Genomic DNA, 14,593 nt, shown 5'->3' with positions numbered 1-14,593 from the left:
GCGCCCGCGATCTCGTTATCACTCACCCCCTCGTCTACCGTCTCCGGAATTTTTACCCCCCCTCAAAGTTTGCCGAGACTCGAATCGTTGTAAAACAGACCGTGTTTCAATGCTTCGGAGAAAGAATGACCGTCGACCTCCAAAGAGCCGGGCTTTCTTTGCACGTATGCAAGCACCGTCGATCGGAAAGCAGCGCAGCGCGTACAATGCCAGGCGGGGGCTGCAGGGGGAAGAGGGGCGGTGATAGGGGAGGACGAGGAGGGGGAGGAGGCGGCGGCGGCGGCGGCGGCGGTGGCGGCGGTGGCGGTGACGGTAGCGTGGAAGGGCGAGGGGGAGGGGAGGGGGTGAGAAGGCCAGGGCAGGGACAGGAGAGAGGAGCAGTCAGACAGTCAGGCCGGCCGGCAAGCGAGCGCGCGAGGCAGTGCAGGCAGGAGCCAAGACCACTAGATCTACGCGGCTTACGCGACTTACAGACTTAAGCCGGCTAGCAGTCCGTCGGCTCAAGCAGCTAAGCCTTGCGAAACCCACCTCTATACGGACCTCCACACCTACAACGCGTTACACCCGCCTAGGCCCAGGCCACCTACTTCCTAGAGCCACCGGCAACCCACTTCCTGACGCCTGCCTCCTGCAGCCTGCGCTTGTAACACAACTTACACACATACCTGACTACTTATTTACATTCACGCGTTTCATCGGACTGAGACCTGAGACTCGGCCGATAACAGTGTTAAGTAAGAGTGAGATTTTGTAATTTGTTGTTGTTTTTTTCATCGTCGTCTTCCTTTTTTTTTTGTTGTGGTGGATCGTACACGACGCGGAAGAGGTTGTCGGATATCAAGGAGGTGACTTTTGACGTTTGTACCTGCTGCTACGGTACTCTTGTACACCGTGACGTTGAGTACGTCTTTGGGGTCCTTTCACCCCCTCCTAGGCAACCCCGTGATACCTCACCTCCCCTCCTCCGTCCCTCCCTGGAGACCTCGCACCCTCCGAGTTCCCTCCACCGCGTTCGTGACTGTGCAAATCCGAAACGCCACGTGCATGATTATTTGCAAGCTGAACGGAACCGTCGACGTCGAGTTCTCTTGCCCCCCCGACGGTGGTTTGGTTTCAACGAGAAACGACGGGTATCGTTGCGCGCGCGAGAACGGGAACGAGAACGAGAACGAGAAATAGATCTAGAACTAGAACAGACTGTGCACGCATTATTTATACACCTGTGATGACTGACCACGGATCTTGGAAGTGAGCATCGTTGTCTTTGGTGAACGTGCGGTTGCGGTGTGTCACGCCAGGATATACAACGGAAGTGCGACCTCCACACCCCCACCCCCACCACCAACACCTAAGCCGCCGTCGCCACCCTGAGGAGCAAAAGGAAACGCGTCATCGGGTGTTATAAGTGCTGAGATTTAGTAAACATGGTGAACGGATGCTACGGGGAGTGCAGATAACCCGGCCTCTGCCTAGGTTGAGACGGATATTACGTAACGATTATTTACACCCTTTGATACACGGACGACGTATTTTGGAAGTTTGGAAGTATTTTCTTTCGCAATTCTTCTCTCGCCGATCACGACTATACGTTACGGAAGCAAGTGCGCTACGCGATCCTGAGATTACGGAGTTGAGAGTAAACCAACCACCTGTTTTCACCCTCGATTATCTTACAGTAATCCTCATCTATCTGTCCTACAACTCGCAGTTCACCACCAATTCCAAATTCGACGAATTTGAAAACTCGTCCAAGTATCAAGCTACGCGCGTAGACATGTCGGACAGTGTTTTAAGACAGTGTGGCTAAATAAGTATATCGTGATATATACTTGTATATTTACATCTATCAATACACGCGTCGCTTTGACGAGATTGAACGAGAGAGATCGACGCGTGCTTACGTGTAACAAGTGCTATTTTTTTTCTAATTGTTTTTTTTTTTTTTTTTTTTTATATCTTTTATTTCTCCTACCATTCGATATTTCGTTCCAATAATTTTCCTTTTTTTCTTATCAGTGAAGAGTGCAGTATCGTTACACATGTTTTATAACGTCTCGAAGATACCGAGATCAGTTTGGTCCCGCTTGTGTAACGAACGGTGGTAAAGAAAAGCCGCGCTTTTGCACAAGCGCCGGCGGACAAGAAGAAGATCGAGGTGTGGAAGTAAATTTTCACCGAAGGAAAATATATGTCGAGGAGTATATAATATATAGGTTATAGGAAAAAAATCGCGTCCGTTGATAAGCGGAAACGGTATAATTACAACGACACGGTAGTGAAGTGAGATTAGTGGCAAACACGCGGGGTGTTCATCCACAGCAACACGACGCTCACGTTCTACAGCATGGAGCGGGGTGGAGGCGGAGGAGGCCTCGATCTCGCGGGGGGCGGGGGTGGGAACTCGGACCTCTGCCTCCAGGACCTCGTAACGGGATCGGCGACGGGACTATCGGTACAGCATCATCAGCATGCCGCCGCCGCCGCCGCCTCCATGGCCGGACTCCACGGGGACCATCTCCAGGGGACGATGCATCACCACGACCTCCATTCTACCGGGCATCATGGATCATCATCCATGCATCATCACCCCTCGGCTTCCCACCAGCTCCATCACGAACCATTGGAGAAACTTAAACGTGGTGAGTCGTTAACAATACTGGAAAAAAATTTTTCTTAACAGAGTAAAACATTTTCTTTTGTAACGCATTCGATTCATTTGTTGAGAGTGATTAAGTGCGATTAATGAAGATGTTAGGTACGTTTACAATGGTGAGGGAGAGAAAAAGAAAGAAAAAAAAAAAAAAAAAAATACTGCTCGTAGGATTGGGAAAGGCCGCGACGTGCCCAAGGCTCGGCAACGAGTCGCTTGTTTATGACGTTTTTGTCAGCTGTCAGAGAGAGAGATAAAGTTTCAGTAGAAATAGTCAGATAAGCAGGCAACAGCGCGGGCGTCCGTCACCCGCCGCTGCTTGCTGCTGACACGATATACGGAGGTGATAAAAAAAAACCAAAAAAAGAAAAAAAAAAGAAAGAAAAGGTTGAATAATAAATTGTTTTTTATTCGTTCTTTTTTTTTTGTAATCTGTTCATTGTAAAGCTTGCAGCTTTGTGCAAAATTTTATTGAATTTTTACAAATTTTTTAATACCGTGCAGAAAACACGAACCGACGGCCGTCGCGCAATTTTATGGAGATGTAGTTGAACCAGGATTGTTTCCTTTAATTTATAATTAACAATTTAACGGAATGCCTAAAGCGGTTAGATTGCGGGCACAGTTTGACGGGAAAATCGTCTTCGTCACTATTCAGTCGTCGCTTTGTCGAAATTGATTATAGTGCATCTGTTATAGATGTATCGACGGTACGTTTGATCCGATGTTGATATAAAAAAAATTTTATCTCAAACTCCAAAGCTTCGTTCTATCAACGCTTCGTTCAATAATTGATCGGTATCCGATTGAGTATTTTCGACAGGTCTCGATGCGTGGAACACGTATTGCAATAATAAATATTTCACAGAATTTTCTGTGTAGTTACCGTTTAGCTTACGCCAACATGGATTGTCCTCGCATTGCCGACGAGTTGAAAAATCGTTATTAAATCTTTTTCATTTTTTACACGGCGTATGTTATAATATATGTACCATCGCATCGTCGTTCTCTGTGGATAATATATCTATACTTACTGATCAATCGATCGCATCGATACATATGTATTTATATATGTATATATGTGTGTGTGTATATATGCATATATATATATGCATATATATATATATATATAGAATAAAATATCTGACAACGATAGATAATGTCTACAATGCGACAGCGAAAATTCCAAATATCTTTGCGATTGTACCGATTGTAATCGCTTGTGCGACGGTTATATCTGTATCAGCCAAGTTTGATCTGTGAAAAATAATATACACGTATACGGGAATACGACAATGTCTTCTCTCCACCTTCTCGTTATCTGCATCCATGACAGGCACAAAAACTGTATATATATATATATATATATATATGTATGTATACATGTGAAATTTGTTTGTTTGTATAAACACCGTTTTCCCGCTGATTCATTTGTCAAGTTTTTCTACCTTTGAGATGTAAAAACTATATTTATCGTCAAATTTTATGCAGAATTATTACAGAGAAGCAATCGAACACGTCGTGTAATAAGCGAACAATAAATCCAGGCACATACGCTTATCAGAATAAAACTCGTCGCTGTTTACAGTCGTGAATCTGAGATAGGTTTGGCTTTGTATGTATGTGTGTGCGTCTGTGTGTGCAGTGTTTGTGCGCGAAGTAATACACACGCGATATGAAGTGTAGCGTTGAGAGCGTCACGTGCTTTTATCCTCCTGCTTTTTGTACGAAACTTTTTTGTGCACAGAATTATATAGAGTACCTAAGCTCGCGACTTTGCAAAGATCGTGCAAGTTTACCGTTTCACAATTTTGCAACAAGCTTTTCACGCTTGTATTTCGATTGCCAAAGTCACCTTGCGAATATTTGTTTGTATGTGTTTTTTTTTTCTTCCGCCAAATCCCACGTATCTACGTCGTTTTTATCCTCGCGTTCAATATTGTCATTCGATCCCTTCGAGTAGGACAAAAATGTCGCAGTCAGACAACGGAAAAGGATTCAAAAACGCGCGAAGATTTGACAAAGAACGTTTTTTGTACTCCGAGTTTAGGGACAGTTTTTTGCTTTTTTTTTTTGATTTGGCGCTTTCACAAAATTTCGCAACCCTTAAACTCAGGTGGCGGAAAGGTGTCGGGCTCGTATGCATATGGATTTTCAAACATGTATATAGGTATACATTATCTAGCAGAGACGTGGACCTGCACGAAGGCGCCGTGCCGCGGGTACCAGTCCTACCACCTGTTTTGTGATTCATTAACTCACCGGCTTATCGGGATAAGCCGGACTTATCTGGGGCTCGAACCCGACACCGCGGCTAAACCCGATCTTATTCCAATCCCGTCCCATCCTATTCCCATTGCCATGTCTCGTCTTTTCGTTTTCACAGTCCGCAGCTCGCTTGTCGCGTTTCGCATTCTCATTCATTCCATGGCACCGATCTTTTGCGCTTTCTTTTCTTTTTTACCTAACCAGTATTAGAGACACCGTGATTCTTCTCTCGCTCTACGTTGACACGCTTGAAAAAAGTAGTTTACACCGCTTATTTGTTTCAGCGAGATCGATGGTTTTTTCTACTTTTCTTTTTTTTCATAGATAACTTCAAATCAGAAATGACATTTTTTTTTCATAATTTTTCCGAAAGTTTAACAAGATTTTTTCATAGAAATCACGAACTAATAAGATAATACTGCACGTATTTTCTAAAATTATTCGTCAAGCTATGATTTAGCTTCTGTTTTTAGCCATTCTTGCAGACTATTATACGGTTTATTTTTCTATTCCGATTATTAATGCCAAGGGTATAAGTAAATCACTAGGAAATAAATAACTCATCACGTTTCCGAAACTGCAATGCGGGGATGCATCGAGATCGATTTCGAAGTGAAAATCTGTCGTATGACTTGCCCGGTGCGAATGCGGAATGCCAATATTTAGCCAACAACGAAAAGGGGGCTTAAGGGCTGCTGCCGACTCGACCTGACGCCCCGAGTCATTACCCACTACCCCTTTATTATTGTCTGACCGCGGCATTGGTTGGCAGATGCGACCCGATCGAGTCGCAACCCCTTCCCATTGCAGTCGTGCTAATGGTGTTGACAAATTGCCTTGGCTGGCCCATTTCTCCCGAGGGAACCACCACGACGGGGACTCGGGAGATCCGAGAGACCTTCTAGCCGCTTATTTCGCACCGCAAAATCGTTCAACCGGGAATTTAGGACTCGGTTGTGTATATAAATTTACCAGTGACGTGTATGTTTGTAGGTATGTACATACGAGTGAAATCCACCATGCCTGGAGTTTATTTTTTATCAACTGATTTGAGAGCTTGTCAATTCTTTTCTCGCAAAACATTTAATCGATCGCAATCATTGTTGCAAGAATAACACTGTGGTTTTTTTTCTTTCTTTCTTTCTCTCTCTCTCTCTCTTTTTCTATACGTCAATTGTAATCGTATACACATCGCGGGGCAAAGTTCAGTGTGATTTGCTAATTTCAATTCAGATATGCAAAAGATATAGACAATTTGCGATTGAGGTTTGATAAATATTTCCGATTATTGATAAGCGATAAATCGCAGGACGACATGCAGGACAGACGAGCATATCGTTAAACTGGGTCAATCACTGACTCGATACTCTCTTACAGAATTATCACTACGTGGAAACGAAAATTGACATTTGAATTATGTAACTGATCGTTTTGAATATGGGAAGATTTTTTTATGCCCGATCTGTGATTTAGTTGGATTTGTACGTTTGATAATTAAGTATTCTGTGCAGGCTTACGAGAGTTGAAAAAACTCTCACTTTCCATATGGGGGGATTTGAGATTCTCATTCTTCAAGCCCCGTGAATTTTGGACCGAATTTACTGGTTTTAATCAATCGAATTTCGTATTAGACCGACACGAGAGCCCGAAAAAGTGGCCGTTTAGTCGTCGCGGTATAAAGCTGTGCTCGAGAAAGGGTCGCGACAGGAATCGGGATAAGCGTTTTGCTCAATTACTAACTCCATCAGTACCCCCGGAGGAATAGCCGAGGGATCAACATAGAAACGAACTGATTTCGTTCCCATTATCTCAGCTGCACGTATATATAAGAGAACCGGCAGGTTCCCTGGCCGCCTCTTAACCATGCGGTTTGTATATTTAGAGGGTGAGATCGGAGGGTAAGAAAGAACTCTGGCATTTCTCGTGCGTGCCGATATGTGAGAAACGGGAGAAACGCCTCGCCGCCGGAATCTGCGCGCACAATAAGGGATGGGGACCCTAAATCGTTGAGAGTGTCGAAAATTTTTCTCCCTCCGGCAGCTTGCAGCCTGTATTTTTCCTCCCCTAATTCTGCTGCACTCGCGCCAAGCAGTCTGAAACGGTTCCCGTTTTCGTTCATCGGCCGGCGGCGGGTCAAACCTTCTTCGGAAAAGTTGCCGGTTCTCCGGTTACCGTTTTCGACTCCTGCCTGCACATGGTTCGCATATACTCATACTCCACGAACCGCCCAGCGTTCTCCCTCCTCCTCGTTCACCCCGCGTCAAGTTGAAGCTAAACAAATTGCCACGTCGAGGGCCAACGAGTTGTATTGTGCGAACCCGTGTCACTGGCTACGTCTAGACGTTAAACGACACACGCTCTTTCCAAGACTCCCATCATCTGCTCTCGTTTTATACTCACTAACTTACTTGCTACTCGGACTCGCGTCGAACCCCAAGGACACCCGATCCATTCCGGACTTGCCACTTCATTTCGGGATAGTTAGACATTCAGTTGTAACGCGATAAATCAACAGTTTGTACTGTTTCTGAGTCTTTTAGACTCGTCGTAACCATACTGGCAACACTTTACGACTTATACCTACTGCACCTATCAACTCGATATAGGTACGCGACTTTATACACTGTAGAAAAATGCGGTGTGGACTTTTATTGGATATTTTTTTTGTCACGATCTAATACTACTCATCGTCAATCCAAAACTATCTGATATATTCGGTCATTATGATCTGACTATTAAAATTGTTCTATGGTAGTCATTTTTTACCGTCATAATAACTTCAGTGTCTTTGTAAATTAATTTCATCTCGAGACGAGATGGTATTGAGGTATTCGAATTATCATGTTTCGAATTCGGTTCGTGAATACATATTTCGAATTTGAAAAATGTGTATGTATTACACAGTCGTCGTTTTGGAACGACTGTAGACACGAATAATTGTTTTACGTAATTATATATGCACGTTATTTTATCCGGATTTGAAATGCGAGCAAAAATCGTTTTTTCAAATTTCTCACGTACATACTCTGAGCAGTCTTCTCAGAACAGTCACAGTCTTCTTTAACGAAATGAGAAAGAATTTTTTTATCACAATTTATCAAACAAAACATCATCTTCTGCAGTCGAGAAAATCTCTCTCTCATTCACTCGGTAAGGATTCAAATCTCTACGAATTTAATGAGCGTGGGTTGAAAAAATATTTTCTCGCCAAATAATACAGGGTATAAGTAGTCCCGTCGTATGAAGAGGAATAAAAAATTTTACAGTTACCGCTGGAGTACGTGGGAGGGTATACGTTTTGCGCGGGTGGAGACTATATATAGCGACAGGGTAGAGCTGCGACTATTTAACGACAAAAGCAATAGAGGCGTCGCGACGTCGAGCATGAAGCGAGGCTTACTAATAAACGACTTCCTAAGGAAGCTGGGGATTAGGAGATTAGCGCGGTTTCGTCCTCCTTCGAATCCTCCAGCGCTCACAGGTGCCGACGCCACGTAGCCATGCGTCACCCGGCGGTGTCGCGTCTATGAAAATGTCTAGGGGTAATTATTGGAGGGAGAGGGATGAGCTGCTCCCCGGATGGAGTGTAAAAACTCGCCTACGTGACTGGAGGAAAAATTTTGTCGAACCTTTCTACTCGAAGCTCTGTTTTTCATTTTTTTTTCACCCCCTCATGCCATGCACCGAAAAATTTCTCGCCTGCATCCCTGCATGCAGCTTATAATTTCTTTCCGATTAATTTTCCTTCAAATTTCTTCCAAGTTTCATACTTGCCTTGACGCGGAGGAAAATTACGCCGTGAGAGGCTACCACAATGGAACAGCTGCAACAGCGTCGCATGTTTTACTCGCTCAGCATCCAGCCATGGATATATTATACCAGAGCCGCGAATTCCAACCCTCCGATTATGCTTGTCACACTCCGATGCACCCCACTAACCACCCACCGCACCACTTCCAGTGTCACGTGCTGTTTTATTCATCGCTTCGAACTACGTTCACATAGCTCGAAGCCTTACTTCCCTCTCTACCCTTAAACTGATAATAATAAATTACAACTTCTCGCTACCCCACCGCAGTTCTTCTCGTTGAATCGCGAAGGCGGAAAATCGTCTTGATAATATCACATCGCGAGCAAAGTTCAGTAATTTTTGTCTCAAAATTTTATGTTTTTCGTTTTTTTCTTTGCCCCCTCCCTCCTCTGCAAATCTGGTTGCATTCATCCAGACGAATCATCGCAGTGTGTAACAAGTTTCTCGCTCTAACTTCCTCCTTCCAGCTCTTTGATCCGAGTTCGAAAATCGTCGTTTCCGAAGTGCATCGTTGGGAGGGGGCTTAAAATCCAGCGGGGATTAGTCGCCGCTAATATATTGGATAGTCTCGCGGGGCAAAAAGCTCGCCGAGCAGCTGAGACAGCCGGTAGGGTGGGCTTGAGGCTTCGCGTTCGCGGTTGCACCGTTGGTTTGTCTTTGGTATAAAATAACTCGCGGAGCGCAGAAGAAGAGTGATAAATTTTCCTCAGACGCCTAGACTGGCTGCAGCTCCTTTCTCATCTTTATCTTGCGTCTGGGACAAACGCAACTCGTCCTCTCGCATTGTTGGTATCCGAAAATGTTACGACCGTTACATATCTGTACGTTGCCAAAATTACTCGTTCACTCGATGCGAATTTTATTTAGCGGGTCTTGGCAAAAATTTTAAACTCTCGTTTTACTGATCGCATTTTTTACGCTTCGAATTTGATAGAAAACTGCAATGTGAGTGATGAGTGGAAGAAAAAAGCGTGTCGAAAGTTCAAAGGAGAACTGAAATTTCAAAGGAATTAAGGTGTAATTAAGGATAATAATAAATCTTTGAAAATAGCGGTCATTGAAACGAATTTTAGTGGTGAAAATGTTGATATTGTAAATTTTTGTGACTTGAGAGGTGTGAAAATGGGAAATAAAATTTGGATTCTTCATTTTTAGATAAACCTCAGAAATTTACGCGCATATCTACTAATTTGTACTATCTATCCGATAATGTATCATTCTTCTATTTCAATAATATTCTGCAGTTTTTTTTTCCTCTAATATTTGTAATTCTGAGACGTATAGATTTTGAGTGAGGACCGGTTGGGTGTGAAATGATGAAATGTTTGACAAGAAGGGCGGGATAGTTTGGGAACCTCGTGGAAGCTGCGGAACACGTTCAGCCGAAGGATAGCGGCCGGGTAACTTAATCGTAAATTGACCCAAAATCTGGAGACTCCCGGAACTCGGCGGGGACTCTCGTGGGAACAGTGTTAAACCGTTTCTCCGCGACGAACGTAGGAAATTTTTGAGTTTAAGGAAAAAAAAAGAAGAAAAATGAGAGAAAAAAGAAGGGAAGAAAGCTCGGCGCGCGTCAATGATTACGACACAGGAATAGAGAGAGAAAGCTGGCAACTTTCCCTGCCAATATAGCGCACCGATCCCTGATTCCAAACGACTTTCGATTACGTTTTATAGGGGGATGAAAACCCCTTTCATTTTCTCAATCGTTATTTCACAGTCGAAACTGTAGTGTGTATAAAGTATACATATACATACACATATGCTTATGCGGAGACTTGATTGAAGATGGTTTTTTACCGGTGAAAATTTTCGAGACAATCTTCATCGCCGTCTCGTGACCCATATAATATGATTATTCGAAACTTGCAGTACGCGGTAAGCAGAATAGGCGCATCGTTGACTTTCGGTGGCGAAAGATCGGTAACCTCCTCCATGCAGCTATTTATAAAGATGTGTGTGTGTGTGTGTGTGAGAGAGAGAGGGATACAAGATACCGTCACGAAATAGTTGATTTTCAACAAATTGCTTCTCTCATTCCAACACGATGCGATATTATGTTCCCTTTAAAATATACATACGCGTTTTACGCGTCGCGTCAAGCCGGTGAAAATTAGGGCGAGGAAAATCTACCCTGGGCTAGAGGAAAAATTGCTTCCCGTCAAACTTCCGACTTAAACAAGGCGGACAGCGAAGACAACGCGAGAAATGCGTTAATAGAAATCTGTCTTTTGGATATCGCGCCGCGCGTATAGTCGTCCATGTAACGAATGACTCTCAGCTGGCTTCTATCAATCTTAGAAATAACACCATCCACCCGGACAAAAGTCGAGAGGCAAAAAGGAATAAATTTGAGGAAAAAGAAAGGAGAGAGAGGAAAAAAGGAGGGAAAAAGTAATAAATAAATTAAGCCCCGAGTAACCGTGACGAGAGGATTTTGTTTCTTACCTTATCTCTCCGCTCTTTGATTATAATAATATAAGTTCGCCTTCCAGCATCGGAGAACACAAATCAAGTTAGGTTGAATCTCGAGGACTTGCCTGAAGGAACAAAAATTCTATACAAGCGTATATGTTTTTATCCTGGTAATTTTCGTCCTTAACTTATCTTCGTTTACTGGCGTGCTATTTGCCTTTTTTCTTTCTAACGTTAAAAAGGTAAAACGCACTGGAGGAACATTATAAGCGGACTTATACTCGGATATGTAATCCGTATTATCGTTTCTAGTCGCGAGCAAACATGGGCTTGACGAAAAGCATTGATATAATCTGCCGGCAACAAACAGATCGGTTACCTGTTTGATCGCGTTCAACTCTCCATGTCATTTAAGGGCTTCGTGAACACGTGTAACAACACGGAAAGGGACAATAAGGGTGAACCGAAACGAAACGAGCCCCGAAGCCCGGCGAACCTTGTATATTTGTTTGTTAACGCGGGTGGATGGCGGCTTGTTTGCCCGGAGATTCCCTAAGGACTCCTCTCAGATAAACCGGCCAGCTAATGCCCAACGGTTCCTACCTTGCCTAAGGTTACGGTTACGGTTACGGATGCGGTGCATCGTCGAGGAAAAGTATTTTTATTTTTTTATTTTTTTTTTTTTTATTCTTACTACACATTTCTTTAGGAAATTTTTCTTCCATCGATGGGAGAATGGTGAGAAATAAATATGTTTTGCCAAAATTTTGCCCAGATTCGGTTTCATGGTTCGGAACGCGTCACGCGTGTCACGTCCTGCAGGGATCAGTGGATGCAGCAGCGTCTGCCTGGCGGCGTTGGCAATATACTAAATCAGGCTAAGTTATGGGGCGACTAATTGTGAACCACACCCCGTCGCTCCTCGACCCTGGGGTAACCAAATATAACTAAACGGAACTAAGAGTGAAACTAGTGGATCGGTCGATTAGACGACTCGCTGCTCTTCAGCTGCAGCTCCGAATGCATGCACAAGCCTCTGCATTTCCTCTCTTTTCTCGCTTCCTCTTCTTCTCGCTCCTCCGGGGATCTCTTCGAGGGTCGAATGACGCTGACAAGTTTTTTAGAAGACGCCCGCGCAGCTAGTAGATAAATAACACTGGTTGGGCGGTGGCGGTGGGGGACGAGGGGGTGGGAGGGGGCGTCGAGGGCTCGGGGCCACGATTAATGCCTCAAATTTAAACCACTCTTCAACTCGAACAACGAGAGAGCCCGACGGAATTTACGCCCGGGGCTCGCAGCCGCCATTTAACATTTTGTATAAAACGTGTTATACCTATACTATAACCCACCCCACGAGGCAGCTATGATTTATTTCAGTTAGCAGCTTGTACCGGCTAAGTATCCTCATCTCGTGCTTTAGGCCTTAAGGAAAAGCTACGAGACTTTGCTCGAGAGTGCGGCAAGAACGGTATCTTTTATCCATTTTTGTGCTCCCTCCTCCCTCCTCCCTCCTCCCCCCCACCACCCATCCTGAACCATTTATTTTTCTTCTCACTCGAAACCATGACGATTAATCTGCTGAACCGGGACGTTTTCGGGTTGAATTAATTTACCGCGTATCTGTGATGAAAAATTACCGATCGTCGTATGCATTTTAACGGTAGATTTTTTTGCACCACGTAAAATCGACGTTAAAGCAATTATTGGATCTCTTAACTTATTCCAGATTTAACAATAAGTTTGGGTTTGCTAAGTAGGAACTGGCGGCATCTTTGGACGCCTAAACTTTATCCACGTATCTTATATCGTACGCATGTTGGACGAAAAATGGGCGGGCAGAGGAACCGGGAGGACTGAGGCTCGTAAAACTGCCTTCGCTGCAGGGTATATATCTTTTCGAGTAATAGCTGGGAGAGACCCGCGGTTTATTTGTCCCAGTGTTTCCTCTTCTTCGCTTCCGCGTATCTGTGTGTATCTCTGTAGGTGTGTAGGTGTAGGTGTAGGTGTAGGTGTAGGTGTAGGTACGTATGTTTGCTTGAAGAAAAGCAAAGAGAGGAAAATTTTCACGATTAAACTTGAGTCTCGTTTACGAACATACGTTATACACTACCTACCTACTCTTAATAGGGTTGAAATTTTGAATTTCTATTTCATTCCGCTAATTTTTTTTCACTTTGATAACACAGCTCTACAAAATAGATTTTTTTTTTTTTCTTTTTGCTGCCCTGAATTTTTCTGTGAATTCTGCTATTTGAAAACGTAGAATTTGCGAATGAACTTTTTTTGTTATTGTAGTATCGTATTGGAAATCATTCAATGTTTATGGGCAAAAATCTCTCGATCAGTCAGACTTAGGAAAATTCTATCGCGGTACTTATTTATAGAGCGTGGGATTTACTATAAGAATCTGTATTTAGGCAGTTCATAAGTCAAGCCGTTAAGAAGGAAAAAAAATCAATAAATTTATTTTACCCGTTATTTAAATGGAAAATGGAGAAAATCTATCTTAAGAACTGAAATTTGGCTAAGACGTTCTATTTGAGATGCTCCACAGAAATTTTGATGCGCGTTTGAGAAAAAAATATTTTCTTTGTAACACCCTTATACCCCCCCTTTTAACGAAATCTATGGTGACTTTTTCATGGCGGTAATAAGAAAGTATTATATTTCCGTTGCTTTTTTCACTTCTATCTAAATAAACGTCGTAAGTATAACTAAAGCTATTCATAGTATTTTTTTTTTGCTAAACTTTAGATATTAGAAACAGAAATCGAATTATTCAATTAAAAATTGCTTTTCTTAGTCATTTATGAAAATGTCGATGAAATAAAAAACTAGAACCAATTTCGAGAAACTGCATATATTTCTGGGATCGTTGATATCAAATCTTTCAACGACGACCTCAATATCAAGGGCAACAAAACCTAACCAAATTGGCTGGAGAAATGACAATTGCGACAATTTTCATGAAAATAATCCGGATTTTTGTAACACGTACGACGTAGAATCCCGCAAAATTGAACCGCGCAATTTAGACACTGCAAGGACGCAATAAAGACAAACCGATAACTGATTGCTAATCGATTTTATTACGCCGACAGAGAAATAATAAATAATATTGTCTCTTTGTGATTCTTGCTTTTTTGTTCGTCAACCTTTTTTACGAACTTATATCGCGAGTGCCATAAATGATTATCATACGAAAAATGTTGACATCTCTACTTCGCTTGACTGTATTATTTGACAAATTGCAAGAAACAGGCCTGATTGCGCAATTGTATAAAATGAACCAAAAAAAAAAAAAAAAAAATCTAAATCAAGGCAGCATTATTGCGAGATTGTATACAGTATACCTACCAATTAGCGTAATCAGCAAAGCTTGCAAAGTCAATAGTACCGGGGCATCCATATATCTACGCGTGTATACATATTTATATTTCATTGTATAA

General features: G+C 43.0%; 1 protein-coding gene across 3 annotated transcripts in view; it reads left to right on the top strand.

Moving 5' to 3' along the window:
- Nucleotides 1-14,593, top strand: part of LOC124410364 (pituitary homeobox homolog Ptx1) — a 40,725-nt gene that overhangs the window by 13,440 nt on the left and 12,692 nt on the right. Inside the window, exon 1 of one of the 3 annotated variants that reach the window (XM_046888789.1) lies at nucleotides 2,270-2,636. The exons of 1 other annotated variant lie outside the window; for it this stretch is intronic. In XM_046888789.1, the coding sequence (XP_046744745.1) occupies nucleotides 2,345-2,636 (292 nt within the window). In that variant the 5' untranslated portion in view covers nucleotides 2,270-2,344. Of the gene's footprint in view, nucleotides 1-2,269; nucleotides 2,640-14,593 lie in introns of those variants that run through there. One more of the 3 variants, XM_046888703.1, reaches the window with a different exon arrangement.

Source organism: Diprion similis, chromosome 1 (assembly GCF_021155765.1).
Source record: "Diprion similis isolate iyDipSimi1 chromosome 1, iyDipSimi1.1, whole genome shotgun sequence".
Taxonomy (NCBI): domain Eukaryota; kingdom Metazoa; phylum Arthropoda; class Insecta; order Hymenoptera; family Diprionidae; genus Diprion; species Diprion similis.
Note: the sequence above shows the minus strand (reverse complement) of the source record. Positions and strands in the feature narration are given on the sequence as shown.